We start from the raw sequence: 26,169 nt of genomic DNA, 5'->3' as shown, positions 1-26,169 counted from the left end.
TATGTAAAGTGTTGGTCCCATTTTTTTCATGGGCTGAAATAAAATTTCCCAGAAATGTTCAATACACACAAAAAAACAATTTTTCTAAATTTTAGTGCACAATTTTGTTTACATCTCTGTTGATGAGCATTTCTCCCTTGCCAAGATAATCCATCCAATTGACATGTGTGGCTTATCAAGAAGCTAATTTAAACAGCATGGCCATTACACAGGTGCACCTTGTGCTGGGGGCAATAAAAGGCCACTATAAAATATGCAGTCACACAACACAGTCACACAACACAAAGCCACAGATGTCTCAAGTTTTGAGGGAACACGCAATTGTCATGCTGACTGCAGGAATGTCGTACAGAGCTGTTGCCAGAGAATGTAATGTTAATTTCTTAATGTTAATTTCGCCTCTAACGTCGTTTTAGAAAATTTGGCAGTACTTCCAACCGGCCTCACAACTGCAGACCACGTGTAACCATGCCAGCGCAGGACCTCCACATCCTTCACCTGTGGGATAGTGAGAGGAGTGGGGATGCTGAGGAGTACTTCTGTCTGTAATAAAGCCCTTTTGTGGGGAAAAACTCATTCTGATTGGATGGGCCTGGCTCCCCAATGGGTGGGCCTGTGCCCAGACATGGCTATGCCTCTGTCCAGTCATGTGAAATCCATAGGTTAGGGCCTAATTATTTTATTTCAATTGACTGATTTCCTTCGATGAACTGTGTAACTCAGTAAAATCTTTGAAATTATTGCATGTTGCATTTATATTTTTGTTTAGTATATTTATATGTATGTGTATATATATGTGTGTTTGTTTTGTTGTCACATACACCTGATAGGTGCAGTGAAATGTGTTGTTTTACAGGGTCAAACATAGTAGTACGGCGCCCCTGGAGCAAATTAGGGTAAGTGCCTTGCTCAAGGGCTACATGCCACCTAGTGGTTAGCGAGGTCACTGGTTCGAAAACCTGAGCCAACAAGGTGAAAAATCTGTCGAAGTATACTGCTAGTACATGGTCTTGCTTATGCTCAATATGCTTCACCAAGAGTCAAGCAACACTCTCCCTTTCTCTCCTTTTCTTTTACAAGTGGAAAAGAAAGCACTCGTCGATGACTTCCTGTCTCTCATCTATCTCAGCATTGATGGAGTCACTGAAGGTAAGCAGCAGGCTGAACGTCACGTCATAACATCGCTACATCTCCTTCTGTTTTACCTCCTTAGTATTTCATCGATATACACGCCAGACAGCAAATTATGTAGTAATTGTGTAGAAAGGTGTAGTAAATTCACTTGTCCATGCAGGTATCTGCTCCGCCACCACTCCTTTCCTACTGTTGGGAGATATTCTGGGCTGTCTTCCTCTGTACCAGTGTGATAAGGTCTTCTCCTTTGTTGAAGAGAATGTCTCCACCTGGAAGTCTGTAAGTAGCTTAGTCTGTTTCTCTGCGTTCTTAGAGTAACGGTCAATGTTTACTTGATGACAGGTTTCTTATAGATCTTTCCTTTTAGTTATTGAGGAAATGCCACCAACATAACTTTCTCCTCTCTCACTTCAGAACTCCTTTTACACTGTTGGGAAGAACTACTTGTTAAGGATGTGTAATGGTGAGGATAAAGGCACACATTAAGATCACTTCCTGGCAGATGTTTCCTGTAGGACCCGGGATTCGAACTGGCAACCCTCTGGTTGCTGGCTCGCCTCTCTAACGTCTAGGCTACTTGCCGGCTCTGTTTGTTATCTTTATTTGTGCAGATATTCCATCACTCAACCCCATCTTCTTACTTTGCAGATCTTTTGAAAAGGTTGTCCAAGTCTCAGAACACAGTCTTCTGTGGACGGATCCAGCTGTTCCTGGCTCGTCTCTTTCCCCTGTCTGAGAAATCAGGTGAGAGGGTTACATGGAGCTACAGGAACTGACGTCATTTATGTTTTATCATGGATGTGGACTTGTGGCCACTATTGTGTTCCTTTGTGTGTTTCAGGTCTGAACCTGCAGAGCCAGTTTAATCTTGACAACATCACAGTGTTTAACAAAAATGAGCAAGAGAGCCCTCTTGGCCAGAAGGTAAGGCCTTGTTCTAAGGATTATAGATATTGTGTAAGCTGTTGAATGATGTGTGTGCTGTTGAATGTGCTTAACAATGAATTTACCACTCTCTCTACCTCTGTTCTGTGTTGTCTTCTACAGCCCACAGAGGAGGAGGGCGGGATGGAAGTGGAGGAGGGGGAGATGGGGAACCTAGTGCACCTGCTCCATGGTAAGCAACATGAGTCCTTGTTCCATCTATCGCAATGCTTGGAATCATCAGTGGTTTTTCATCAACATAGCTGTTGCACTGATCCCTATGCTGGCAAGTCTTGTAAGTTTGATTGCAGCTTGCTAAAACAAGTTGTCATCTATAAAATTGCTCCCTGTTTGTAGTTCCATCCCTATCGACTACAACCTAAAAAAGGACTCTGCAGGACTACTTCAGAAACCTGAAGTTATCCTGGATGACTTTCCTCAAAGTTACTTTTCTGCCCTCTTTCCTTCCCAAAATAGCTTTGTGACATGACCCATCTATGGACATCTACTAAAAGTATGACACTTTGCTTTAAAAAAATGTCTTGTTCAAAACTGTTACTATTCTGTATGTCCTGTGAAGTATCAAGACAGGTGCTGGCTGTGTTTGTTTCTGTGAGAAGACACTGAAAAGTTGTTTGAGTTAATAGAAATGTTATGTATATTGTCTGTAGTATTCAGACGAGACGCTGGCAGTGTTTAGAAGCTTCAAGCTGGACGACATGCAGGCTTCTAAAAAGAAGCTGGAAGAGCTGAGGACGTTTACTTTGCCAAGTTTCTCACCAGTGAGAAGGTGACATCTCAACTTCCATCAATTAAGAATAGAACAGAATAGAGATTGACTACATTGCAGTGACTGCACAGTCACTGTTCTACAAATCACCTTACGTCCCAAGTAACTACTCATTATGTGATTGAGATTAGGAAGTCTATACCTCACCTTTCTCAAATGGATCCCTTCAAATACAATGACAGTATCTGTCTTTGCCTCTCTAGTTGATGGACCTGTAGCTCAGTGACAGTAACTTCAGACGACACATCCTCCTGCAGTACCTTATCCTGTTCCAGTACCTCCAAGGGACAGGTCAAGTTCAAAAGGTGAGGTGGCCCAAGAAGATGGCCCCCGTCCCACACCATCATACCCTATGTCAGGTTGAATGTAGTCTGATTCAATTTAGCAGTAAAAGGTGTAACAGTGAATTCATATTGTGATTTGACTGCTGTTGGTCTCTTCACTACCAACTCTTGTCCTGTAAATTCTCTCTTCACTACCAACTCTTGTCCTGTAAATTCTCTCTTCACTACCAACTCTTGTCCTGTAAATTCTCTCTTCACTACCAACTCCTGGTTGTAAATTGCTGCAGCTCCAGTTGTATCCTGAATGACGATCAGTGTTCATGGATGGAGGAGACCATCAAAGTTGTGTACCAGGTGTGTGTGTTTCATCTGATAGATTGTAAATTACTGTTTGATATAATTATCCTCTTAGTATGAATAGATTGTTTTTATATCCTTAGAGATTGAAAGTAGTGTTTGGTTCAAGCTCTGTGCATGAGAACTGTAATTATTTAGTGAACTGTAGGAATGTGTGCTCCCAATAACTCAAGGACTCTGCTGATTGATAATAAGTCTTATTGATATGCATGGATAAATCCTGGGTGATAGGGAAAAGTACTGACGTACATCTTTGTGGAAGAGAGGGTGTTAAAGCTAAGGTTATAAGTGGACACTACACTGTTTCGAATGTATGTATTCAGCTGTACATCTTCACTGAGTAAACATTTTAAATGTCACTTTGAGTTTGGGCACTTTTGTATGATCATGTGTTTATTGTATATTCAGATATTGCTATTTTTTATCACCTGTCTAACTTGTTCCCTATAGCTGCTCAGAGAGATCCTACCGGATGGAGACAAGTTTGCCACCATGGTCGAGGTAAGAATAGTCTGAATATTCCGTAAGTCTGTGTAGTTCCTGCAAGTTCACATGTTTTATTAGTGACATCACAACATACAGTACCAGTCAAAAGTTTGGACACACCTACTCATTCAAGGATTTTTCTTTGTTTTTCTATTTTCTACATTAAATAATAATAGTGATGACATCAACTATGAAATAACACATATGGAATCATGTGTTAAACAATATATATATATATATAATATAAATATATTTTAGATTCTTCAAAGTAGCCACCATTTGCCTTGATGACAACTTTGCACACTTTTGGCAACCTCTTAACCAGCTTCATGAGGAATGCTTTTCCAACCATTTTGAAGGAGTTCCCACATATGCTGAGCACTTGTTGGCTGCTTTTCCTTCACTCTGCGGTCCAACTTATCCCAAACCATCTCAAATGGGTTGAGTGATTGTGAAGGCCAGGTCATCTGATGCAGCACTCCATCACTCTCCTTCTTGGTCAAATAGCACTTACACAGCCTGGAGGTGTGTTGGGTCATTGTCCTGTTGAAAAACAAATGATGGTCCCACTAAGCGCAAACCAGATAGGATGGCGTATCGCTGCAGAATGCTGTGGTAGCCATGCTGGTTAAGTGTCCCTTAAATTCTAAATAAATCATACACAGTGTCACCAGCAAAGCACCATCACACCACCTCCTCTATGCTTCACATTGGGAATCACAGATGCAGAGATCATCTGTTCACCTACTCTGCATCTCACAAAGATATGTAGGTTAGAACCAAAAATATAGAATTTGGTTGCTCGTGTTTCTTGGCCCAAGCAGTTTCTTCTTATTGGTGTCCTTTAGTAGTGGTTTCTTTGCAGCAATTTGAACAGAAAGGCCTGATTCGTGCCGTCTCCTCTGAAAAGTTGATGTTGAGATGTGTCTGTTAATTTAATTCTGTGAAGCATTTATTTGGGCTGCAATTTGAGATGCAGTTATTTGCAGATTTCTGAGGCTGGTAACTCTAATGAACTTATCCTCTGCAGCAGAGGTAATCTGGGTCTATATTTTGACACTCTGTTTGGTTATTTACATGATTCCATATGTGTTATTTCATAGTTCTGATGTCTTCACTATTATTCTACAATTTAGAAAAAAATCCTTGAATGAGTAGGTGTCCAAACTTCTGAATGGTACTGTATATACAGTGCCTTCAGAAGATATTCACACCCCTTGACCTTTTTCACGTTTTGTTGTGTTACAGCCTGAATTTTAAATGGACTAAGTTGAGGTTGTCACTGGCCTACACACAATACCCCATGATGTTTTTTAGAAATGTTTACAAATTAATAAAAAATGAAAAGCTGAAATGTCTTGAGTCAATTAGTATTCAACCCCTTTGTTATGGCAAGCCTAAATAAGTTCAGGAGTAAAAATGTGCTTTAACAAGTCAAAAGTTTCATGGACTCATTGTGTGTGCAATAAGTGTTTAACATGATTTTTGAATGTCTACCTCATCTGTCCCCCACACATACAGATAATTGCAAGTTCCCTCAATCGAGTGAATTTCAAACACGGATTCAACCACAAAGACCAGGGAGGTTTTCAAATGCCTCAAAGAGCAGCACCCATTGGTAAAAAATAAATAAAAAAATGCTCACATTGATTCTCCCCTTTGAGCTTGGTGAAGTTATTAATTACACTTTGGCTGGTGTATCAATACACCCAGTCACTACAAAGATACAGGTGCCCTTCCTAACATAGTTGCCAGACAGGAAGGACACCACTGGGATTTTTAAATGTTTTATTTAAACTTTATTTAACTAGGAAAGTCAGTTAAGAACAAATTCTTATTTTACAATGATGGCCTACACCGGCCAACACGGATGACGCTGGCCCAATTGTGTGCTGCCCTATAGGACTCCCGATCACGGCCGGTTGTGATACAGCCCAGACTGGGGTCTGTTGTGATGTCTCTAGCACTGCGATGCTGTTCCACCCAGGAGCCCCAATGGTGACTTTAAAACAGTTAAAAGTTTAATGGCTGTGATAGGAAAAACTGAAGATGGATCAACAACATTAGTTATCCACAATACTAACCTAATTGACAATGTGAAAATGTGCATCCTGTCTGCAACAAGGCACTAAAGTAATACTGCAATAAATGTGTCAAAGCAATTCACTTTTTGTCCTAAATACAAAGTGTTATGTTTGGGGCAAATCATGGGGCACTCCATATTTTCAAGCATAGTGGTGGCTGCATCATGTTGTGGGTTATGTTTGTAATCATTAAGGACTGGGTAGTTTTTCAGGATAAAATAAGAAATAGAATGGAGCTAAACACAGGAAAAATCCTCAAAAAATCTTGTTCAGTCTGCTTTCCACCAGACACTGGGAGATTAATTCACCTTTCAGCAGGACAATAACCTAAAACACAAGGCCAAATCTACACAAGTTGCTTACCAAGGAGACAGTGAATGTTCCTGAGTAGCTGAGAATTTTGAAAAAGATAATGGGCAAATGTTGCACAATCCTAGTCAGTTGTACAGCTGAATGCATTCAACTGAAAAGTCTTCCGCATTCATCCCAACCCCTCTGAATCAGAGAGGTGCAGGGGGGACTGCCTGAATTGATATCCACGTCATTGGTGCCTGGCGGAACAGTTGATTAACTGATTTGCTCAGGGTCAAAATGACAGATTTTTACCTTGTCAGCCCTGTGATTCGATCTAGCCACTAGGCTACCTACCGCCCCTGTATTATACGCATGTGTGAATTGGACATTGTGTCCATATCCGAACTCTGTATGGCAATGATAACTGGGACAGAATAGTAATGTGTTCTCCAAAACCGTAGTTGGTTTAGGAAAGTTGAGGTATGCCAGTTGAATTATTTACTAGCCCTCACATTGGAGCCTCATGAAAATGGGGAGACATAGCATGTTGCCAATATGGGGGACGAGTGACACAGCTTCCCTTGTATTTGGCTTTGTCAAAACTCGTGTTTGTTTTCTTGCAGTGATGAACTCACGAGACTGTGGAATCTGAATCATAACAATATGGCAGCTTGCCAGTCAGTTAGCAGGTGAGTGGTTTTACAGCAGTGGTGCAGCTGGTCAAAGTTACATAGCCCACTTATCTACCTATACATTTTTGGTGTATAACATTTAAAGGAGAATTTCGCTTTTTACAACCAAATGTAAAAAAAATATGTAAATGACATATTATAGAAGGGTCCAGACACTTTCTTTGTGACTTGACTTGTTTTTGAGAAACTTACCGCAACCAGCGATTCACTTGCTCATCCTCGTACAGTAAGGGGCTCAGAAAAGACAGGAACAAATGCTCCAAAAACCACAGCAGCCTACTTGAACACTAACTTAAAGCGGGTACAGCCTCAGTGTTGACAGTAAACGCATGCCTTGAAGTTGGACCGAATTTTCCCAACATTGAAGTTTGTGCTCAGCAGACCAGAAATTTGCGCGGTGCCCCAAAAAAGAGTGGCTAAACATTGGTATGGACCCTTCTATAACTTGCCAATTACATAAAAAGAGATTTGGTTTAAAAATATATAACTTATTCTTTAACCCTAAATGTTAATTTCTTGTCCACAGGGAATTCATGCCTACTCTGGAGGAGTTCTTTGAAGAGGCCATTGAACAGGCTGACCTAGCCAACATGGTGGATGGACAATGAGTACAAGTACGTGTATACACACGTTAGGAACACCTGCTCTTTCCGTGACTGACCAGGTGAAAGCTATGATCCCATACTGATGTCACCTGCTAAATCCATTTCAATCAGTGTAGATGAAGGGGAGGAGACATGTTAAAGAAGAATTCTTATTAAGCCTTATTTGTGTATGTGAGCCATTCAGAGGGTAAATGTGCAAGACAAAATATTTTAAGTGCCTTTGAACAGCATCTCACTAGTAGATGCCAGGCACACCAGTTGGAGTGTGTCAATAACTGCAACGCAGCTGGGTTTTTCATGCTCAACAGTTTCCTGTGTGTATGAAGAATGGTCCACCACCCAAAGGACATCCAGCCAACTTGACACAACTCTGGGAAGCATTGGAGTCAACATGGGCCAGCATCACTGTGGAACGCTTTTGATACTTGTAGAGTTCATGCCTCAATGAATTGAGCCGATTTGAGGGGGTGCAACTCAATGTTAGGAAGGTGTTCCTAATGTTTTGTACACTGTAACTGTTGATTGTCTGTCCTAAGACCTGTCCAATGGTGTCAAGAAAGATCCTGCCGTTTGAAGTGTTCTGGTTCAATATTATCCACTCACCTCCACGCCCTGTCCTGTAGGGTGGTGCGTAACTCAAACTGGCTGGCGAGCCCTGCGTCTTGTCTAGGAGTCCCCACTTCTTCCAGCCCACCAACCAGCAGTTCAAGAGCCTGGCTGACTACCTGGAGAGCATGGTCATCAAACTGGCCAAGGAGCTGCCTGTGAGTTGTCTGGTCTGGCTGGAACTATGGGTGCTTGGATACTGAAAATGTTAATGAATTACAAGGCTCCCTTTAGGAGCATCTCAATTTCATACTCCTCACAACCCATGAGGTCAGAGGACACAAGGAGTATGTAATTGAGATGTTCCCCATGACCTACCCTCTCTTGATGGATTGGAACCCCTTTGCCCTGTCATCACAGAAGGACCTCCCGTCTGAGATTAAGACAGGAGAAGACAATGGCGACACCGTTCTCAAAGAGAGCAATGACAGTGAGTTGTAGCACAACTAAAATGTATCGCTTCTAGATGTTGTAGTTGTAAAATCAAAGCTCTAGTTGGACTGCAGATTTACCATATTGACCTGATCACATCCATTTTGTGTGTCCCAAGGTCTGAGCATGCAGACCAACCTGGCATCTAATCAGCAGATGGATGACATAGCAGCCAAGCTGGGTTCCCAATGGAAGACCCTGGCTGGCCAGCTGGAGATAAAAGCAGCGAAGATCCAGGAGATTGAGACAGCAAGGACATGGCGAAGCTGCCGCTGGTGGCCTGGCAGGACCTTGAGGGGAGCCTGGTTCCAGTGCTCAATTCTGCTGGCTTCTCCAAGATCGCAGACATCCTCAACGAGGCATAGATCAAGGCCTTCCTTTCGTTGGTATTTATGCTTAGACATGTACTGTAATTTCATCCCCCATAGAATCGTTAAATAAACGCTCAACTTTGACCAGAGCTTTATTAATTTAGCGCTAACCACTTAGGGGACAATGAATAGATATAGGATGGGCATTTAGATGGATAAAGGTGAGTCATTTAATCAGAACATGGTTTGGTATAAGTTTATTTTCACCATTTATGAAAAGCCATCAGGATAATGACTACATGTATGAGAGAGAAGCGTTATAGTCGCACTGTATTAGGTATTGAACCGCTCGTATGATGACAAATCACAATGACGAAAGCAATGTGCAAGACAGTTCTGTTTCCAAAAGAGATGCAAGGGGTGTAAGAATTCATTATGGTTTGAATAGTGGGCACTGTAGGTGATATGGGTGGTCTCCAATACATTTGAATTAAAGGTACAGCGTAAATTGAAAGACACCTGAACCAGATAGGATAACTTGGCCAAAGACTGTACAGCTGATTAGTTATGACTACAGAGAAGTACTGACATGAGCACCTTGTTCAAGGATTTAAAAAATATACAATGTGTATAAAACAATGAAACTGCAGAACTAGAAACTCAACCGCTCAATGATCCAGTCCAGAGATTGCCTGGCTCAATAAACCATTTAAAACCTTCCTCCACTCATGTTGATATAGGATGGCTTTACAAACATCTGTCAAAGTTACTTTATAAAGACACCCAGAATTTATTGCACATCTATGCAGGGTAGACGGTGCTTGGAAATGGCATTTGTTGGTTAGATTAGTTTTTGTTGCATTAGGTTGATTACTGTTTTTCCTCTTCAAGTATTTCCAGTCGTCGGGGTCCGTACAGTAGGACGTAGGCTATATGCCAGTCTCCTCCACCGGACAGCCTCAGTATATCCTCTGGAGACACCACACTCACCTTGTCGTCATCAAACTTCACCCACTCGTCTGTAATGGCAAAACATGGATGTATTGAAAAGTCATTCATTCAAATCAATGAATATAGTAGTTTGTTTACAAGGTAAACAATAATCAGGCCGACTTCCACAACTAAGAGCATACTTCCACCGTTTTGGTCCCGCAGCTATCACGTTTCAGCAGAGCGAAAGGCACTTGTGCTCATCTGGCCGCTACTTGGCAACGTCATACAGCTGAACCTTAGTCTAAAATATCTTTGTCCGTATCCCACACCCTCCGTTGTGGTGAACTACCCATTTAAGCAGCAGGTTGATGTATCTATTCATCGCACTGTGGAGACTTTTCTTAATGCTATGGAGGTTACCTTCTTTCCTCTTGACCCAGCCGACATAGTGTCCGGAGGAGCTGGATCGGCCCTGGTGTGTCAGCACTGCCTGCAAGTCGTAGTAACCGCTGTTGTTGGAGCCCAGGTCTGCAAGGAAGACACATGCTTAGAAACATTAACAACCTATCCCTCACACGACTGACTGATTCTTCGTTTGTAAAGGTATGCCACAAAACAATATGATGTAAAGTAACCAACCGTCATCGAATGAAAAGGGCTCATATTTCACTTCCTTCGGTTTGTCTCCCACTTTCTTCTCCACCTGCTTGAGTCACAAAGAGAAAACGTAAGCTATGCATACTACACGCATGTTGTTTGAGGCGTTCCTTCACACTGAGTTGCTTTGTTTGGTCAAAGGACAAAACGGAGGTTTGGGTTTATTTTCTAGAGTATAAATTTGCAGTTCAAAGCTGAAATGCAGTAGAGACGGTACACAAATATATATATTTTTACCTTCTGTGACTGTTTCTCCAGCTTCTTGTCCTCAATCTCCTTGAACTTTGACCTGACTGCCACCATCTTCTCTTGCAGCTCAGAGGTACACAGCTCATACACATCCAGCATCAGTGGGAACTTGACATCCTGGAGAATTAATTCAATAGGGAAAAAAGCATCAGGACAATATTCTTTCATCCATTTACAACAGTATTCTGATGATAATCCCATCAATTAGGAGGACATTCCTAAAACATCAGAAGACCTACCTTTAGGACTTTGGCATTGACAGATTCCTTCTCTTTGTAGAAAAAGCGAACCATCTGAATGGTCAGGTAGGCAGGGAGGCGGCTGACTTTAGACTAGACGAAGGGAGATCAAGTGAACATCACCTTAACCAACCAACTAAAACAACAAAACACATTTCACAAGCTCTCACTAGTGTATAAAAATCTTACGGCCCGGCCCAAACTACAAACTTACAGATTTTATGTACAGGGCATTTCTTTGCAAAGACGGGGACAGCTTGGTGATTTCTTCCTGCAGTCTCTGGAGAAAGAAACAGCGGGACATGATGGGATTAGATCAGTGTTGCCATGGTGACAGACCACCTTCGAGACATCACATGTGTTTCTGTGCATTTGTATGTATGCGTCCATGTGTTCCTGTGCGTGTTGCTGTGGTACTACTCACCAGCCTGAGCCCGGTGGCCAGGTATTTGACTTCCTGGTTGATGAAACAGCTGAGTTGAAGCTGGCTCTCTTTACCTTTAGCTGGCTCCTCATCTTCAGACTCTGTACATTTCATACTGAGAACCGAGGTTAAAGAGATTAACTACTACTTTTGTATACTTTAGCCAGTAGGTCTAAAAGTAGCTTATGAAAAGTGGTCAACGGAAATTGCGTACTCCATCACATATGTGCAGATACGTGCACCACATTGCAAAGAGCTTAAGCGCATTGGCTAGAACTCAAATTGCCAGGGGGCTGGGCCCATGTGGGAAAAATGGCACCGCAGTTTCCAAAAAATGGTTGCTTTCAAACTAGGAATTGAGACTAATTGCGCATCGACACATCCAGCCCAAAGTGGGAGGTAAAAAAATAAAAACTTGAGCATATCTTTAAGAAAGAAACAGGAGACTCATTAATGAAGCCCAGGTGTCCTTCCTAACATAGTTGCCAGACAGGTGGGACACCACTCTATTTGACTAGGCAAGTCAGTTAAGAGCAAATTCTTATTTTCACCTTGTCAGCTCAGGGATTCGATCTTGCAACCTTTCAGTTACTAGTCCAACGCACTAACCACTCGGCTACCTGCCTCCCCATTCTTGGGAGGAGAGAGCAAAAGGTTTGTTGAAATAATATACAAATGTGGAAGCCAGGGATTTTTCTGCCATTCAAATCCTTAGGCGGGCCGGGCCGCTAAACTTTTTTTGCCGGGTCGCCTTAATCCAAACAGTGTAAAATAAAATGACATGCGCAGGATTGGGGGGAAAGTATTTCATTGTAACCAGGTATTAAGTATGTAGAGAAAAAAAATATACACACACATACATACATATATATTATTGTTTATAATATAGTATTTGAGAAATAACAAATCACAAAAATGAAAGCTAGACAGTCGGGAGAATTGATTAGCCATGGCAAAACGCATAGAATTGCAGGAAATTTGCTTTAAAACTGCGAAAATGTATCTCGGCTCCATGGAGAAATTTGTAGAATTGCAGGAAATTGGCTTAGAAATTGAAAAATGTCTCTACACTGCCAAGATGGGGGCCTAGAAAATGTTGCCGTGCCACCTGCCATATCCAATAAAAACCCTGGAAGCCATATTCCTTTCCCTAATAGATCATAAGCTCATCTCAAATTCAACTGGTCAGGCGTTTCGACTAAGGATACGTGGTTTCATACTCCACTCCAAAATACTGGTCAATGAAGTTCTTCTTGGCAGCGACAGCAGCAGCTCCACTCTCAGTGTCAGTCTATGACAGACAGAAAAGGGGAAAGTTAGGACAGACATCCACATCTACCTTGACAGCTTACATATTTGTTTATACACATACCTCCATGGGAGCGTCTGGGTCTTGTGGTTCCAACTTCTGCTGAAGAACCCGCATCATCTGCAGCCAGCACTCGTTGGCATCCTAGAGAGGGAGAGACATTCATTAATGAAGCCCATTTCCACTCTTCAGACCACGTTCTGTATGCACAATTATTCAAATGTCCTCTTGGGCTACTTGAAACAGCAATCAATGTGGTTCAGTCTAGATGTGTGTTACTGAGTAGTACCAAGCAGTATTAGCAAAGCAGCATCTTCTGGTGATGAGTGAGTGACTGGTGCAAGCCAGGGGCCCTGGTCTCACCTGCTGAAGGTACTGTCCCTGGTCTCCCTTCTCAGCGAACTGGGGGAAAGCCATGTGCAGGAACTGCAGCAGGATGATTGGGGGTATGCTGGAGGAAGTTTCGTCCATGGTCTCGTAGAGATCACGGAGGGCTGAGGAAGGGAATACAAACGGTTATTTAACAGTTATAACATGGACATTTAGCTGACCCTTTACCCAAAGCCACCTACAGTTTATAGTACACCACACAATGCGGGTATTGGCAGCACTGTGCTCTGACCATAGAATTAGGAATGAAATACTAAGTAATGGAATAGGATCTCTATGGCTACGACTCACTGAGTCATACCATTACCACGTCTACACTGGCAGATACAAAAATATAAATACAACAGATACAAATGCCAGGCACTGACCTGCTGTGATGTACTGGGATGATGCGTTGGCCCCTGAGGACCCCAGAGCACCTGCGTACCTGTAGGGGGAGACAGAGGGCTCATAAATAAGATCAAAGCCATAAAACACGTCTAAGAACAAAAACAGTCTATTGTCTAACCTTATAGGCACACCCTGGTCACCTGCTCATGGCAAGGTAGCAATCAAAACGAGAAAAAAAAAACTATATAATGTTGAAGAGCCTGAAAGCGGCGTCTTCTAAGACTAACAATACATGTGATATAATTGTCAGCTGTATATAGATATCAAATTAATAAGAATGATATTGCATCATCACTATAGATTAGATCACTGACAAGTTGCTTGCATCATCACAGAGTGGCATTAATACAAAAATCATGAGCCCACCTTCTGAGGGCTCCTTTGAGCTCTGGTACGGAGCGAAGACACTGCACTGTAGCGTTCATATAGCAGGTGTTTCCCAGGTTGGTCAGTCCACAAGGCATCTCCATCTACACAGACAACAAGCAAAATGGGGTTAGTTTCTCGGCCTGCCTGTGCTGGCCAACCCAGACAGCATCCATTCCCTTTAAACAAACAGACATCCAATGAGTAAACATTAACTCACAGCTGAGGCCAGCTGGTCCTCAGTCATGTCCTCTACAAACATGGGCCTGACTGCAGGCTCCTCGGGCAGGGCCTCCGCTGAGCCCATCATCAACAGAGTCATCCCCTAGGACAGAGGTTGGAGGAGGAATGACGGAGAGAGGAGGAAGAGTATTGCATGTCACATTGTGTACCATAGGATATCTGGTGATGGTAATCATACAAGAAAATAGATTACCCTGCAGCATTAGGTTTGATAATCTTAACACTACCCCCAAACAGGTCCACTAAATTACAATGAAATGTGCCAATATATCAGTCTACTTTCCACAATATTGACAGAAGTAACATGACAACTCTTAGGCTATACTTACATTCTTTAATTTGATGTTTCCCCAGTCATCATCCTGAAAAACGATATACAAATGATTAGGTATCTTTGGAAATAATGTATTGATCATCCGTGGTTCAAGTGATGACATTCATTGATTAACTAAAATGAGACAACTTTACCTTAAGTGTGCCTCCCTTGACCATAACCTTCTGTCTCTCTGGTTGTACCCCGGTCAAGGCAAAGAGCTGAGCCTTGAAGACCATGGGAGGTTCTTCTGTGTTCAGCTCTATTGCATCAAACTTCTCTTTTCCCCATTTCACATTCACTGAGAAGAAAAAAAGAACAAACACAGGTATTTGTTATTGCTAACCAGCAGGGAGTGGAAGGCATCTCTGATGCATCGTGTCTGGTCATGAATGACACAGCACAATCATATTTTACAGTGATAACCTGAGCTGCAGAGGATGGCTTTAAATAAGAGTCGAATGTTTTGGTTATTAAGTCTTGATCACCTGTTAGATAGAAGCAAGTGAAAAACTGCGGCTACTACTGTGCTGACTAGGAAGATTGCATAAAAGAGATGGTAAAATGACTTAAGTAACATGCTACCTAAATTCGATAGCTAACTAACGTTAGCTACCTAGCTAGCAAGTTAGTTAGCAAAATAATCACAAAACAAACTAATTTATCGGAAACAAATTGGCTAACGTTAGACTAGCTCCTTAGCTAGTTTATTTGGGCCAGATGTAACGTTGCAGTACAATTTTCATACAGTAACGTTAGGCTCTTTGCGTACAGTGTAAGACAGTTCATTTTATGGCTAGCTTAACAGTTAGCAGGCTAGCTAGCTAAATATTGACGTGACTGCATGAAGTTAACTGGTGCCGTTAGCACAACATAAAGCTAAGTAGTTAGCTAGTTAGACACATTACTTAACTAGTTGTCAACAACACCAACACGTATCTCGATTACTTAACTAGATAGTTCGTTTGTCATATTTTCTTAAATCAGAAAGAACACTCTCGAATATGTTATTTTTGTCGGGCAGCTCGCTAGTTGGTGACTCCACTGATTTACTTTACGGCCTGTGATGACTAGCTAACACTAGCTAGTTAGCTTGCTAGATAGCGGTCCAGTAGTGATCATTTAAACACGTGTATAAATAGTTCAGAAAAGGGTCATCATTGTAAGTGGTTACTTTACAGCATTTGCTTACCTGTAAATACGGTCATCTTTTAGGCTGTTTTGTTTGCTATTCTCAAACTCCAGTCACCGGTGCGCGAATTCGCTGTGGGGTGTAGTTGGCTACGATATGTTTCTGTCCAGCTAGCTAGTAGCTACACCGAACTTCATTCAAACAGTTTGCACAATGACGCTGCAACTGCACGGCAGTGTACGCTGAAAATGTATCGATGCGCTCTGCCTGTAGCTATTCAGCCTGGACAGCCCAACATGTGAAGAAGGGTGTAATTGCAGATGCAATTAGGGGCGTTTACTGACATTGGCGTTTCTTGATGTCAAGTTACACCCATTAATGCTCGCCATTTGTCCGTGGCAGTTTCTTTCGTATCTGGGACAACTGTAGCATTGCCCAACCTACCACGTTAATTCATCCTAATCTGCTATGTAAACAAATCTGTGTAACCCCCCCCCCCCCCCCACCAATTTTAACGCCAGAATTGACCAATGGCAGGCACCAATGGGCGTTCTCTGATATCAAGGAACGCCCACATCAAGAAACAATATTAAGTAATAAATAATAGGAAAAGCACTTGCATCCATTCACGAGAACACTCCCAAATATGTTATGATCAGAGTGGGCCCCTGATCACAGTAGAATTTCTTCAACAAATCCATTTGTAAAGGTACTTTAATTTTTTTTAAATTATACATCTCAGTTCCCACTAACACACACAATTTAAACAAAACAAAAATAAACCAAATGTTTTACCAAATACTGCATCAGTCTCCAAAAAGGTTGACTGTCCTGATGACACTTATTAATCATGATCTGTTAAAAGTAGCCCAATTACTGTAAAAGGAGCAAATCACAAGCCTAAATCTTCCCACGTGTTAAAAGCAGCACATTGGTGGTTCTTCATAACCTAACTTACCTTGTGTTTTCTGCCAAACAGTGATGCTCATCCCAGTAACACAGCTCTTCTCTGTTCCCAGCACTGTGATTGTTGAAGGGAAAAGTCTAAAACTGGATCATTGGGACATCCAAAAGCTGACTTCACCCCATTGAAGTTGAAACTGGTAAGGGTTTAGGATAGGGATGTCCCAAGGAGCCCATATTGCACTAACCATTGAATGACGAGCAACAATCACAGCACTTGGATTGGTAAATTACTTTGTTAGCAGTAAGTCTATATGGAGTTGCTCAGAATAAAGAGTAGTATATAAAATCAATCTCAGCCTACATACATAACAAAAGTGAAGTGCGTAGATGATAAAGATATGTTTATTGACACCTATCCATCAGTGTGGCCTCCATTGCAATTAAACATGCGATTCATCCAAGACAAAATAGAGTAGATCATAGTTCCAGTGCTTTTCTCTTTTTACTGAACAAAGTTTTTTTTTAAACATTTAGAATTATTGAGGTATTCATGATCCTTATTTTATTTCTAATATTGTACACTGAGTGGGGTTTGCTTGAAACAATACCATATTAATATAACATCTTTAACAAGGTACACCATCCAGAAACTTTCGTGAGATACATACTGGACTCTGGGAACTTTGTGTTGACACATTAAACTATTGCAATGAGTCTATAAAGAGGCATTCGATATACCCAAACCAGACGGAACGTTCTGATAAAACCAGTGTGGCAGATATTTAAAAAAGATTGATGTAAGAGTTAAGATTTGTCTTGTTTTTGGAGATAAACACAAACAGATATGGCAGTAAAATTGTTATCCAAACATTAAGGCACTAGGTGGGCCAAATGCTACACCTGTTTAGTTTTCTACAAATAATTTACAATTCAAACAGTGCAGTTTTACATTTGTTAACTTAATGTTTTCCTTTTGAACCATTTATCTATGAGTCAATGTAAGGCAATACATACAAAAAATACAAGAAAAAAAACAATATTACAGAAAACAATGTACCCAATGAACACAGAAAAAAAACGGTTTTAGGTCTCCTATATGCCATTACAATGGAATTTCCGTATGGCTTGGAGCAATAACAATAATTATAATAAAAATAATAATGCATAGATTGAAATGATCTTGCATGCTCCTCACTCAATACTCAAAAACATCTAATACTCAGTTCCCAATACATACTCTGTCCCAACCGACCCCTGGTATAACTGATGTGCAGAGTAATAGGGGATAGAAGCATAAAGGCCACTAGTCAAAGGCATCAAAGTACATTGAAGGAAACAGAGTTACTGACAAGGGAAGAAAAAAACAAACACATTTCCATATCCCCGAGATGTACCCATTCACCGCATAGTTAAGCCAATCCCTGTACTACAATACCTCCATGTTGACATGCAAGAGCCCCAGTAAAACCTAGTCATTCATTCAACCGGAATCCCTTCCCATGACTGATATGGAATATGTACTACCCACTGCATTCCATGAGCCCTTTTCTATTGCTCTCTATCTTCCATTCAGGTTCCAAGTCGCCCACGCCATCTTCTGGAAGAAACGAAGAGTTGCAAGTATGTGGTGCCTGGGTGAGGAAGTCTTAGTTGAGGCTCCGCGGTGAGGATAGGGGAGGAGGTGGTGAGGGAAATAGCAGGCCTTCTCAATGTCCCTGATGCCTTGTGTCAGATAATTGTCCCAATTTCCATCCCTGGTCAGATTGATTTAATTTACTGTTACATAAAATAAAGATTCTCCTTTAACGTGAGGGATAATGGAGGGGATAAGAAAAAATACAAAGTCCCAATAGAATCCAAATGTTCAGATGGTTAGCTGGAAGAAAGAAGAGAAAACAGGTGTCCAGTAAAAGAGCGGAAGACATTTGACACTTGGTTAGTACCCCCGATAGATATTAATACATAACATAGAAAAATGGATTTAAAGACATAGTAACTGCAACTTCATTATGTCTTTGATGGCCTCTGGCATCATTCTTGCTAGAGAGAAATACAACAACCCATATATGGGGCACCTGCTTCAGGAAAGGTTGCATAGAGGGCTAAGAGTTAGTCAATGAAACCAACCAACAACACTTTAGTGTCAAATTAGATAGAAAGAGTTCCCCAAGTCAAACGAGAAAGAACCACAAAGGAGGACAATTCCACTGATGTTATATACACCATCAACACAGTCAGTTAATAATAAATAAATAGTCAGGCCAAAACAGGAAGGAGATGGTCTAAAAAGTTAAGACTTCTGTAAATTTGGTGTGGAGGAGTTGTTGTCAACAAGTGCTGGATGTTGTGTCTGTTGCTTGGAGGCTGGAGGCTGTGGTAGCAGAATGAGACTGCGACCTGTTACAGTCACAAAGGGCAGTAGAAGACAAATAGCAAGTCACGTGACTGACCGGACTGGAAGACAAAACCGAAACAGACAGTCCAGCAGCAGGGATGTACAGAGGACTTCTGGACCTTCGCACACACTCTTAACTCCCCAGAATAGAAGCCCACAATTCCTTAATGTTCTGTACTGTTCAAAACAAGCATCAAGCAATAGAAAACAAGTGTGTCCGCTCAGGCCCTACCAGAGGATAGAAGAAAACTACAGAACAACTTTTAGGTTGAAAGGGCTGCTTCGTGGGACAATCAGAGGTGGTGTCCGAAATGGCACGCTTTGCCCTATATAGCGCACTACTGTTGACCAAAAGTAGTGCACTACATAGGGAGTAGGGTGCTCATGACTGAAGTAGTGCACTATATAAGGAATGAGATGCTATTTCAGGCCCAGAGAGCGTACGTGTGTAAGGTTACCTTGGCTTGCCCGTTATGCTTTTGGGGTTCTTGCGAAAGGACTGGTTGGTTCCGGAGCGGGTGGACAGGGTGCGGGGCGAAGCCCTCAGGAAGGAGGAGGGCGGTGTTTTGGGAATCTTCTTGCCCAGGTGGCCGATCCATTTCTTCTGCTCGTCTTGTGTCAAGGCCAGCAGGAGCATGTCCCGGGCAGAGGTCACATCGTAGTTCACTGTTGGAGGAAACAAAACCAGGTAGACAATTGAAAACACAAACTCAAGATGTCTCAACGTCCCTAAGGAGGTGGAAGTTAATATCCCCTTTAACTTAACACTTGCCAGTTAACAAAATCCAAAATCAAGTTATATTATTAAATTGTGTGTTCTTTCAAAATACATCTTGATAACTTGATTGCTGACATGCAAAACATTTTGGGACTATATCAACAATGGACCAATGTAACAAATACCAAACAAATGTTTTTGGGTGGAACTTTCCTTTAATCGTTACCCAGAAATGATTTGATATATAAAAATGGCTGCATTGGGCCTTAAAGTACATTTTTCCCCCTTACAACACAGAGTCAGGTCTTCTCAGTCTAACCTAACCTCTATCACCGTACCTTTGCAGGGGGCGATGACGTCCTCCTTCTTGTCGAGGTGGTCCCTGTGGCACTTGACGTGGCAGCGGCGGCACTCCAAGGCGTGTGGAGGCTTGAAGACATTCCACAGGGGCTTGGAGCAGGCTTCACAGTTAGAAGGGAAGTGGTAGAGCGTGGGGATGAACTCGTGACCTTTGTGGGGCAGACAGTTGGTCTTGTCCCCTTGCGAGACAGTCTCCATGTCCGCCTCCTTCCTGCACTCCCCCTCGTTGGCATACAGGATCTGAAGAGGGGAGACGAGAGAATCAGTCTCTATTAAACAATGTTTTTATAACGAGGCTGTATTCAGGGGGTATCCATATCAAGTCAATGTGGGTGGGAATCAACGCAAATAGTCCGGGGTAGCCATTTGATTAGCTATTCAGCAGTCTTATGGCTTGGGAGTAGAAACTTAAGAAGCCTTTTGTACCTAGACTTGGCACTCAGGTACCGCTTGCCGTGTGGTAGCAAAGAGAACAGTGTATGACTAGCATAGCTGGAGTCTGACAATTTTTTGGGCCTTCCTCTGATACTGCCCAGTATAGAGGTCCTGGATGGTCCTTGACCCTAGTGATGTACTGGGCTGTACGCACTACCCTCTGTAGCGCCTTGCGGTCAGAGGCCGAGTCATACCAGGCAGCGATGCAACCAGTGCTCGATGGTGCAGCTGTAGAACCTTTTGAAGATCCATGCCGTCTTTTCAGTCTCCTGAGGGGGAATAGGTCACGACTGTATTGTTGTGTTTGGAGCATGACAGTTTGTTGGTGATGTGGACACCAAGGAACTTGAAGCTCTCAACCTGCTCCACTACAGCCCCATCAATGAGAATGGGGGTGTGCTCAGCCCTCCTTATCCTGTAGTCCAAAATCATCTCCTTTGTCTCGATCACGTTGAGGGAGAGGTTGTTGTCCTGGCACCACACTGCCAGGTCTCTGACCTCCTCCCAATAGGTCTACCACCGCTGTGTCGTCGGTAAACTTAATGATGGTGTTAGAGATGTGCTTGGCCACGCAGTCATTGGTGAACAGGGAGTACAGGAAGACACTAAGCACGCACCCCTGATGAGCCCCCATGTTGAGGATCAGCATGGCAGAAGTGTCATTGGAGGTGGCCCGTCAGCAAGTCCAGGATCCAGTTGCAGAGGGAGGTGTTTAAGTCCCAGGGTCCTTAGCGATGAGCTTTGAGGGCACTTTGATGTTAAACGCTGAGCTAACGTCAAGGAATAGCATTCTCACATAGGTGTTCCTTTTGTCCGAGTGGGAAAGGGCAGCGTGGAGAGCAATAGAGATTGCGTCATGTGTGGATCTTTTGGGGGGGGGGGATTTGCAAATTCGAGTGGATCTAGGGTTTCCGGGATAAAGGTGTTGATGTGAGCCACGACCAGCCTTTCAAAGCACTTCATGGCTACAGACGTGAGTCCTACGGGTCACTAGTCATTTAGGCAGGTTACCTTGGTGTTCTTCGGCACAGGGACTATGGTGGTCTGTTTGAAACATGTAGGCATTACAGACTCGGGTCAGGGACAGGTTGAAAATGTCAGTGACGACACATGCCAGTTGGACAGCGCATGCTCGGAGTACACGTCCTGGTAATCCGTTTGGCCCTGTAGCCTTGTTAATGTTGACCTGTTTTAAAGGTCTTACTCACATTAGCTATGGAGCGCGTGATCACACAGCCGGAACAGCTGGTGCTCTCATGCATGCTTCCGTGTTGCTTGCCTCAAAGCACGCATAGAAGTAATTTAGCTCGTCTGGTAGGTTTGTGTCACTGGGCAACTCACGGCTGGGCTCACCTTTGTAGTCTAATAGTTTGCTAGCCCTGCCACATCCGACGAGTGTCTGAGCCAGTGTAGTAGGATTCAATCTTATTCCTGTATTGACACTTTGCCTGTTTGATGGTTCAGAAGGCATAGCAGGATTTCTTATAAGCATCCAGTTTAGAGTCCTGCTCCTTGAAAGTAATCCTTGGCTTCAAGTTGGGGTACGTACGGTCACTGTGGGGATGACGTTGTCGATGCACTTATTGATGAAGCCGGTGACAGAGGTGGTTAACTCCTCAATGCCATCGGATGAATTCCAGTCTGGAGGATAGAATTATGGTCAGATTTGCCAAATGTAGGGCGAGGGAGAGCTTTGTATGCATCTTACATTTACATTTAAGTCATTTAGCAGACGCTCTTATCCAGAGCGACTTACAAATTGGTGAATTCACCTTCTGACATCAGTGGAACAGCCACTTTACAATAGTGCATCTAAATCATTTAAGGGGGGGGTGAGAAGGATTACTTTATCCTATCCTAGGTATTCCTTGAAGAGGTGGGGTTTCAGGTGTCTCCGGAAGGTGGTGATTGACTCCGCTGTCCTGGCGTCGTGAGGGAGTTTGTTCCACCATTGGGGGGCCAGAGCAGCGAACAGTTTTGACTGGGCTGAGCGGGAACTGTACTTCCTCAGTGGTAGGGAGGCGAGCAGGCCAGAGGTGGATGAACGCAGTGCCCTTGTTTGGGTGTAGGGCCTGATCAGAGCCTGGAGGTACTGCGGTGCCGTTCCCCTCACAGCTCCGTAGGCAAGCACCATGGTCTTGTAGCGGATGCGAGCTTCAACTGGAAGCCAGTGGAGAGAGCGGAGGAGCGGGGTGACGTGAGAGAACTTGGGAAGGTTGAACACCAGACGGGCTGCGGCGTTCTGGATGAGTTGTAGGGGTTTAATGGCACAGGCAGGGAGCCCAGCCAACAGCGAGTTGTGTGTTGAGTAAAGAAGGTCTAGAGTTATTATTTTTGTCACGTGACATGCTGGTAGAAATGAGGTAAAATGGATTCAAGTTTCACTGCACTAGGAGAGCCGCCTCTGGATGAGCATTTTATTGTTTGCTTACAGCCTTATACAGCTCATTGAGCGCTGTCTTAGTGCCAGCATCAGTTTGTGGTGGTAAATAGACAGCTACGAAAAATATTGATAACTCTTAGTAAATAGTGTGGTCTACAGCTTATAATGAGATATCTATCTAAGGCGATCAAAACTTGGAAACCTCCTTAATAATTGATTTTGCGCACCAGCTGTTATTGACAAATAGACACATACCTCCTCCATCCCTTGTCTTACCGGAGGTAGCAGTTCTTGCTGATGCATGGAAAACCTAGCCAACAGTATATTATTCATGTCGTGGTTCAGCCACGACTTGGTGAAACTTATAGTTATAGTTATAGTTTTTAATGTCCCATTGGTAGGATAGTCTCCAACGGAGCTCATCCAATTTATTCTCCAATGACTGCAAGTTGGCCAATAGGACGGATGGTAGAGGCGGGTTTCCCACTCGCCGTCTAATTCTCACAAGGCACCCACACCTCCCCTGTATCGGCATCTCTTCTTGATGCGAATGCCGGGAATTTGCTGTAAATCAGCAGTAAATCCTTTGCGTCTGAGCCATTAAAGAAAAGGATTGTATACTACTGAAACACACATTGAAAAGTTTAAGCGCTCATTGAAAGTCTATCTGGGGGTAAAAGGCATCAGCTTAATAATTAACTGTGCATATAGACTCGAGTCCACTCAAGACAGCTGTCAAAATCTAAAATGGGATTGTAATCATCCGTTTGAGAATGGGCAAGTAAGGCGACTGAAGAACTAAAAAGACTGAGCTGGTTAAGCTGATTGGTTTAGGTGAGAAGGCCTCTGGGTCATTCTAACACGACCGCGTTGCCATGAACCATCAGTGCAGACGGCCGTCGTGCTATCCCACGTAAGACAATGGGTTAGAAAGTTGATTGGTCAGGTCAGAAGGTTCCTTCCTACCTGGAATATCCTTGGGATCTCCTCCGTCTCTGCTCGGTAAACATCACCCTGGGTAACTGGACGCACGTGGAACAGTTTGCTGCACACAACAAGCAATGAATGATGATTGAGTACCAGAATACAACGTCTCAGACAAACTGTTACATTATCTATTTTATGATTATTAAGCAATAATTATCATAAACTACTAAGACCGATATTTTGTTTCCAGAACAAATTTCTAGTGTAAAGTGAATTACAATTAAATCCAACATCATAAAACAAGCATACTTACTCGATATCTAGTACCATGGAGGGGTTGGACTGTTCTTTGTCCTGTTCATCGTTGTAGAACAGAATCTTCTTGCTGCTCACCACCACATACTGAGGAAAAATAGAATCAAGAAATAATGTGAGGAAGAATTGTGGTGGCCATAAGGAGTAGGCAGCACCATGAGCACAACCCGCACTGTGCCATTTAATATGAATAAATATATGTTGCATGTCAGTAAATTGATGAAAAGCTTCCAGGTGACTTACCTGCTTCTTCCAGCCATATCGTTTGATATTAGGTTTATTAGGAATGGACAGCCAACCTTCCAGTCTGGATTCTACATAGAGACACAAGATAGACACAAATGAAAACCAAGCCTGTGTAACACTGTCCCCAAAAAGTCATGCAGTGATCAAATTCAAACTTAACTGGGGGAAGAACAGAAAAGTCACGTGACAAGGCTGAGCCATACTACCTTAGAAGTTTCAAGTTCAACTTACTGAGTATCTCTCTGCTCAGGTTACACTTTAAAACAACTGTATTATGTGACAGGCAGGAGTTAAATATCCCATGCTGCTAATTCAAGCTCAGTAGTTTTAGAACCCATGCACAAGAGCCTTAAAGGGATATACAGAAAGTCTGAGTGTTTGGAAATCACTAAAGCATGTAACATCCATGTTATTTATCCAGCAAGTTCAATAGCAAGGAGTACATTCTACTCCATGAGGAAGAGGTTAGATAGATAAATAATATTCTATTCAGCCAATGGCTGACAGAACATGGACATCCTATCGATATAATTAGAATCACTAGCCAATTCAAAGGTGCTGTCGAACACGGAGCTTCTGATGCCTCGGTCTCCCGTCACAGAGGACAGAGCCTATAGCCTATTTCATTGAAGATCCACTATATATACAAAAGTATGTGGACAACCTTTCAAATGAGTGGATTTGGTTATTTCAGCCACACCCGTTGCTGACAGGTGTATAAAATCAAACACACTGCAATGCAATCTCCAGTCGAATGGCTTTACTGAAGAGCTCAGTGACTTTCAACGTGGCACCGTCATAGGATGCCAACTTTCAAACAAGTCAGTTCGTCAAACTTCTGCCCTGCTAGAGCTGCTCCGGTCAACTGTATGGTGCTGTTTTAAGTGGAAACGTCTAGGAGCAACAACGGCTCAGCCGCGGAGGGGTAGGCCACACAAGCTCACAGAATGAGACCGCAGAGTGCTGAAGCACGTACTGCGTAAAAATCGTCTGTCCTCAGTTGCAACACTGAGTTCCAAACTGCCTCTGGAAGCACAAAAGTCAGCACAAGAACTGTTCGCCGGGAGCTTCATGAAATAGGTTTCCATGGTTGAGCAGCCGCACACAAGCCTAAGATCACCGTGCCCAATGGCAAGCGATGGCTGGAGTGGTGTGAAGCTCGCCGCTATTGGACTCTTGAGCTGTGGAAATGCGTTCTCTTGAGTGATGAATCACGTTTCACCATCTGGCAGTCCGACGGATGAATCTGGGTTTGGTGGATGCCATGAGAATACTACATGCCCGAATGCATACGTCCAACTGTAAAGTTTGGTGGATGAGAAATAATGGTCTAGGGCTGTTTTCATGGTTCGGGCTAGGCCCATTAGTTCCAGTGAAGGGAAATCTTAACACTACAGCATTCAAATGATATTCTAGACGATTCTGTGCTTCCAACTTTGAGGAAACAGTTTGGGGAAGGCCCTTTCTTGTTTCAGTATGACAATGCCTCCATTGACAAAGCAAGGTATGTACAGAAATGGTTTGTCGAAATCGGTGTAGAAGAACTTGACTGGCCTGCAGAGCCCTGACCTCAACCCAATCGAACACCTTTGGGATGAATTGGAACGCCGACTGCGAGCCAGGCCTAATCACCCAACATTAGTGCCCAACCTCACTAATGCTCGTGGCTGAATGGAAGCAAGTCCCCTCAGCAATGTTCTAGTGGAAAGCCTTCCCAGAAGAGTGGAGGCTGTTGTAGCTGCAAAGGGGGGGACCCACTCAATATTAATACCCATGATTTTGGTATGAAATGTTCGACGAGGTGTCCACCAGGTGTCCACATACTTTTGAGTTGGTATGT

General features: G+C 42.9%; 2 protein-coding genes and 1 pseudogene across 4 annotated transcripts in view; 1 reads left to right on the top strand and 2 right to left on the bottom strand.

Annotated features, from left to right (window-relative positions):
- The first annotated feature begins 468 nt into the window (after positions 1 to 468).
- LOC135506929 (THO complex subunit 1-like) lies at positions 469 to 9,143 on the top strand (annotated as a pseudogene).
- A 96-nt stretch (positions 9,144 to 9,239) lies between these two features.
- On the bottom strand, positions 9,240 to 15,935 carry LOC135512285 (ubiquitin carboxyl-terminal hydrolase 14-like). Of its 2 annotated transcripts, none has more exons than XM_064934169.1 (16): positions 15,705 to 15,935; positions 14,668 to 14,813; positions 14,529 to 14,561; positions 14,177 to 14,281; positions 13,957 to 14,060; positions 13,569 to 13,627; positions 13,174 to 13,304; positions 12,874 to 12,954; positions 12,710 to 12,792; positions 11,502 to 11,616; positions 11,292 to 11,357; positions 11,078 to 11,170; positions 10,827 to 10,955; positions 10,572 to 10,635; positions 10,353 to 10,460; positions 9,240 to 10,018 (listed from the first exon to the last, which is right to left on the bottom strand). In XM_064934169.1, the coding sequence occupies exons 1-16, from the start codon at positions 15,718 to 15,720 to the stop codon at positions 9,870 to 9,872; spliced, it is 1,482 nt and encodes a 493-aa protein (XP_064790241.1). In that variant the 5' UTR covers positions 15,721 to 15,935; the 3' UTR covers positions 9,240 to 9,869. The 2 variants fall into 2 exon arrangements, with proteins under 2 accessions (XP_064790241.1, XP_064790233.1); XM_064934161.1 differs by having other exon boundaries at positions 10,572 to 10,638; positions 15,705 to 15,934.
- Positions 15,936 to 16,934: 999 nt separating this feature from the next.
- LOC135512282 (rho-associated protein kinase 1-like) overlaps positions 16,935 to 26,169 on the bottom strand; it is a 61,485-nt gene continuing 52,250 nt past the window's right edge. Inside the window, exons 28-33 of one of the 2 annotated variants that reach the window (XM_064934134.1) lie at positions 24,327 to 24,397; positions 24,082 to 24,170; positions 23,808 to 23,886; positions 20,002 to 20,263; positions 19,404 to 19,611; positions 16,935 to 18,947 (exon numbers count right to left, since the gene is read on the bottom strand). In XM_064934134.1, the coding sequence (XP_064790206.1) occupies positions 18,878 to 18,947; positions 19,404 to 19,611; positions 20,002 to 20,263; positions 23,808 to 23,886; positions 24,082 to 24,170; positions 24,327 to 24,397 (779 nt within the window). In that variant the 3' untranslated portion in view covers positions 16,935 to 18,877. The remainder of the gene's footprint in view (positions 18,948 to 19,403; positions 19,612 to 20,001; positions 20,264 to 23,807; positions 23,887 to 24,081; positions 24,171 to 24,326; positions 24,398 to 26,169) is intronic. The other variant, XM_064934145.1, reaches the window with a different exon arrangement.

This window comes from Oncorhynchus masou, chromosome 3 (assembly GCF_036934945.1).
Source record: "Oncorhynchus masou masou isolate Uvic2021 chromosome 3, UVic_Omas_1.1, whole genome shotgun sequence".
In the NCBI taxonomy this organism is placed as follows: Eukaryota; Metazoa; Chordata; class Actinopteri; order Salmoniformes; family Salmonidae; genus Oncorhynchus; species Oncorhynchus masou.
This window is presented reverse-complemented; position numbering and strand designations above follow the sequence as displayed.

What these genes read in the sequence shown, in the direction of transcription:
- LOC135512285 (XM_064934161.1), bottom strand. An exon ending in GGAGTGGAGTATGAAACCAC is followed by an intron (nt 11,617 to 12,709) that starts GTATCCTTAGTC and finishes CTCGGTTCTCAG; the next exon opens with TATGAAATGTACAGAGTCTG. An exon ending in TCAATGCCAAAGTCCTAAAG is followed by an intron (nt 10,956 to 11,077) that starts GTAGGTCTTCTG and finishes TTAATTCTCCAG; the next exon opens with GATGTCAAGTTCCCACTGAT.